The sequence below is a fragment of the Merops nubicus genome, unplaced genomic scaffold (assembly GCF_000691845.1).
Source record: "Merops nubicus isolate BGI_N331 unplaced genomic scaffold, ASM69184v1 scaffold17906, whole genome shotgun sequence".
Taxonomy (NCBI): Eukaryota; Metazoa; Chordata; class Aves; order Coraciiformes; family Meropidae; genus Merops; species Merops nubicus.
This window is the reverse complement of record NW_008614548.1, coordinates 1-2,154: the sequence shown is the minus strand read 5'-3', so window position 1 is coordinate 2,154 and position 2,154 is coordinate 1. Positions and strand designations below refer to the sequence as shown.

Here is a 2,154-nt window from a genome sequence, read left to right as displayed (position 1 = left end):
CCAGGGTCTCACCTCTCTCCTGGGGAATAACTTCTGCCTTACATCCAGCCTGAATCGGCCCACTGCCAGCTTTGCCCCATTCCCTCTACTCCTGTCACTAAAAAGTCACCTAGAACATCCCTCCCCAGCTTTCTTGTAGGCCTCCTTAAGATACTTAACTTATAACATGTCTAGGTAAGAGATTAAATGCTCTAGGAAAAGGCATTCTACAAGGGCAGCAAATCACTTTTATTAAAAATATTATCATTGGTCTTCTCAAGCACAAAAATCTTGTGTTTTCCTGTAAATTACACAGGAGTGCAACAAAGGAAAAGGAGTGGGCCATTATCTGTATTAAAATGAGCTTTAAAATATCTCCAAAGATCAGAGAATCCTGGCATGGTAGGGATCAGAAGGGACCTCTGGGGATCATCTCATCCAACCCCCTGCTCCAGCAGCTCACCCACAGCAGGGGGCCCAGAATCACATCCAGGGGGGTTTGGGATCTCTCCAGAGCAGGAGACTCCACAGCCTCTCTGGGCAGCTGCTCCAGGCTCTGCACCCTCACACCAAAGACATTTTTCTTCCTGCTCAGGTGGCACCTCCTGGGTTCCAGTTGGTGCCCGTTGCCCCTTGTCCTGTCACTGGGCACCACTGACCAGAGTCTGGCCCCAGCCTCTTGCCCCCTGGGGGCCTTTAGCTCTTGCTCAGCACTGATCAGATCCCCTCTGAGGCTTCTCCAGCTGCACAGCCCCAGGGCTCTCAGCCTTTCCTCAACACAGAGATGCCCCAGTGCTAAATTTACAAGATGAATTTGTAGAGACACTGACATTTATATATTTTGAAAGGTTCATTTTTAATAAACCAAATACTTCAATAACGCAAAGTTATTAAAAGAGTTAAACTTTCCAAGCTTACATTTCTGGACAATAGAGAAATGTCTTTTTGGCAGCTGTCCCCTTGCTCAGTAAAGGACATTTTCCCACGGCCAGAACAGGGAATTCATGGGTGGCTGTGCACCTACAGCATTGAAACGAGCTCTTACCTTCAGCCCAGCTGCCCATCACACCCAGAATCGAGGGCATGCTCGTGTACTGCTCATCTGCTTTTGAGGACTTGGATTTACTAGAAGAACGAGGTGATTCATGCTCCTGCTGTGCCACAGCCAAGCTCCTGGGCATCATGTCAGCCCCTTGGCCGTACTGGTAGCCCACGTGAGGAGATTCAACTTCAGCTTCGATCGGCACCTGCTCCTCAGGCTGCGCCATGTGGCTGGTGGGCTCAGCAGCCCTGTCCTCCAGTTTGCTGGATTTATAGTGAGGGATGTCAGAAGGTTGCTGCAGTCCCAGATGCCGGGATTTCTTCATGGAATCCTGCCGCTGCTCATGTTTGGACAGCTGCTGCTGAGCGTTTCTCTGAGAGGTTGGGTAGTAGCTGAAATTGCTCCAGGCGTTTCCACCCATCATACAGGTGCCTTGGTCGGGACTCAGGTGGGGGCGTGGGGGGCTGCTCTCTGCCCTCCAGCCTGTGCTGTACAAGCAGGACCGGTCCACGCCGTTGGAGCTGACGTCTTTGTCCGAGAGGCTGAAGTACCTATCCTTCTCCTTCTCACTGATGTCCAGGGAGGACTTGATGAAGGTCTTACACACACTGATAACATCAGTCATCTGCAGGTAGCTGGCAGCCGACATCACTTCGATGACATTCTGACCAGTGAGGGACAGTTTGCCCGAATACACAAAATCTAGAATAACAGTGAACGTGTCAGGAGAAAACGCCTGGAAAGTAGCTGTGGTGGGTTGAGTTGTCTCCTTGGAGTCCTGGGAAAGGAGCATCTTGAAGTAGCCACTGCTGGCAAAGAGCACATTGCGGTGTGCCTTGAAGACCTTTCCCTCCACCAGGATGCTGCAGTCACAGAATAAATCTTGCCTGCGCTGCTCATTGAGTTGCTCCAGGAGGTGAAACTGGTGGGAAGAAATCTCCATGCCAGAAAAGATTAAATGAAGCGTCACTCTAAAAAATAATAATAATAAAAAAAATTACTCTTGACTTCAGGGCCACGCGACTCAGCGGGAGATGTTAGACCCAGTTTCAGAGATGCCTTTAGAAAAAAACCTTATTTATTGAAGCCTATAAATATATTTAAATTCCAACACGCACAACCGCATTCTTTTT

The 2,154-nt window shown here is 49.3% G+C and overlaps 1 protein-coding gene across 2 annotated transcripts in view; it reads right to left on the bottom strand.

Moving 5' to 3' along the window:
• Positions 1–1,964, bottom strand: part of LOC103774845 (zinc finger and BTB domain-containing protein 8A-like) — a 3,105-nt gene extending 1,141 nt beyond the window's left edge. Inside the window, exons 1-2 of one of the 2 annotated variants that reach the window (XM_008942277.1) lie at positions 1,143–1,964; position 542 (exon numbers count right to left, since the gene is read on the bottom strand). In XM_008942277.1, coding sequence (XP_008940525.1) covers position 542; positions 1,143–1,964 — 823 coding nt within the window. Of the gene's footprint in view, positions 1–541; positions 543–1,024 lie in introns of both variants that reach the window. The other variant, XM_008942276.1, reaches the window with a different exon arrangement.
• Positions 1,965–2,154: the final 190 nt, after the last annotated feature.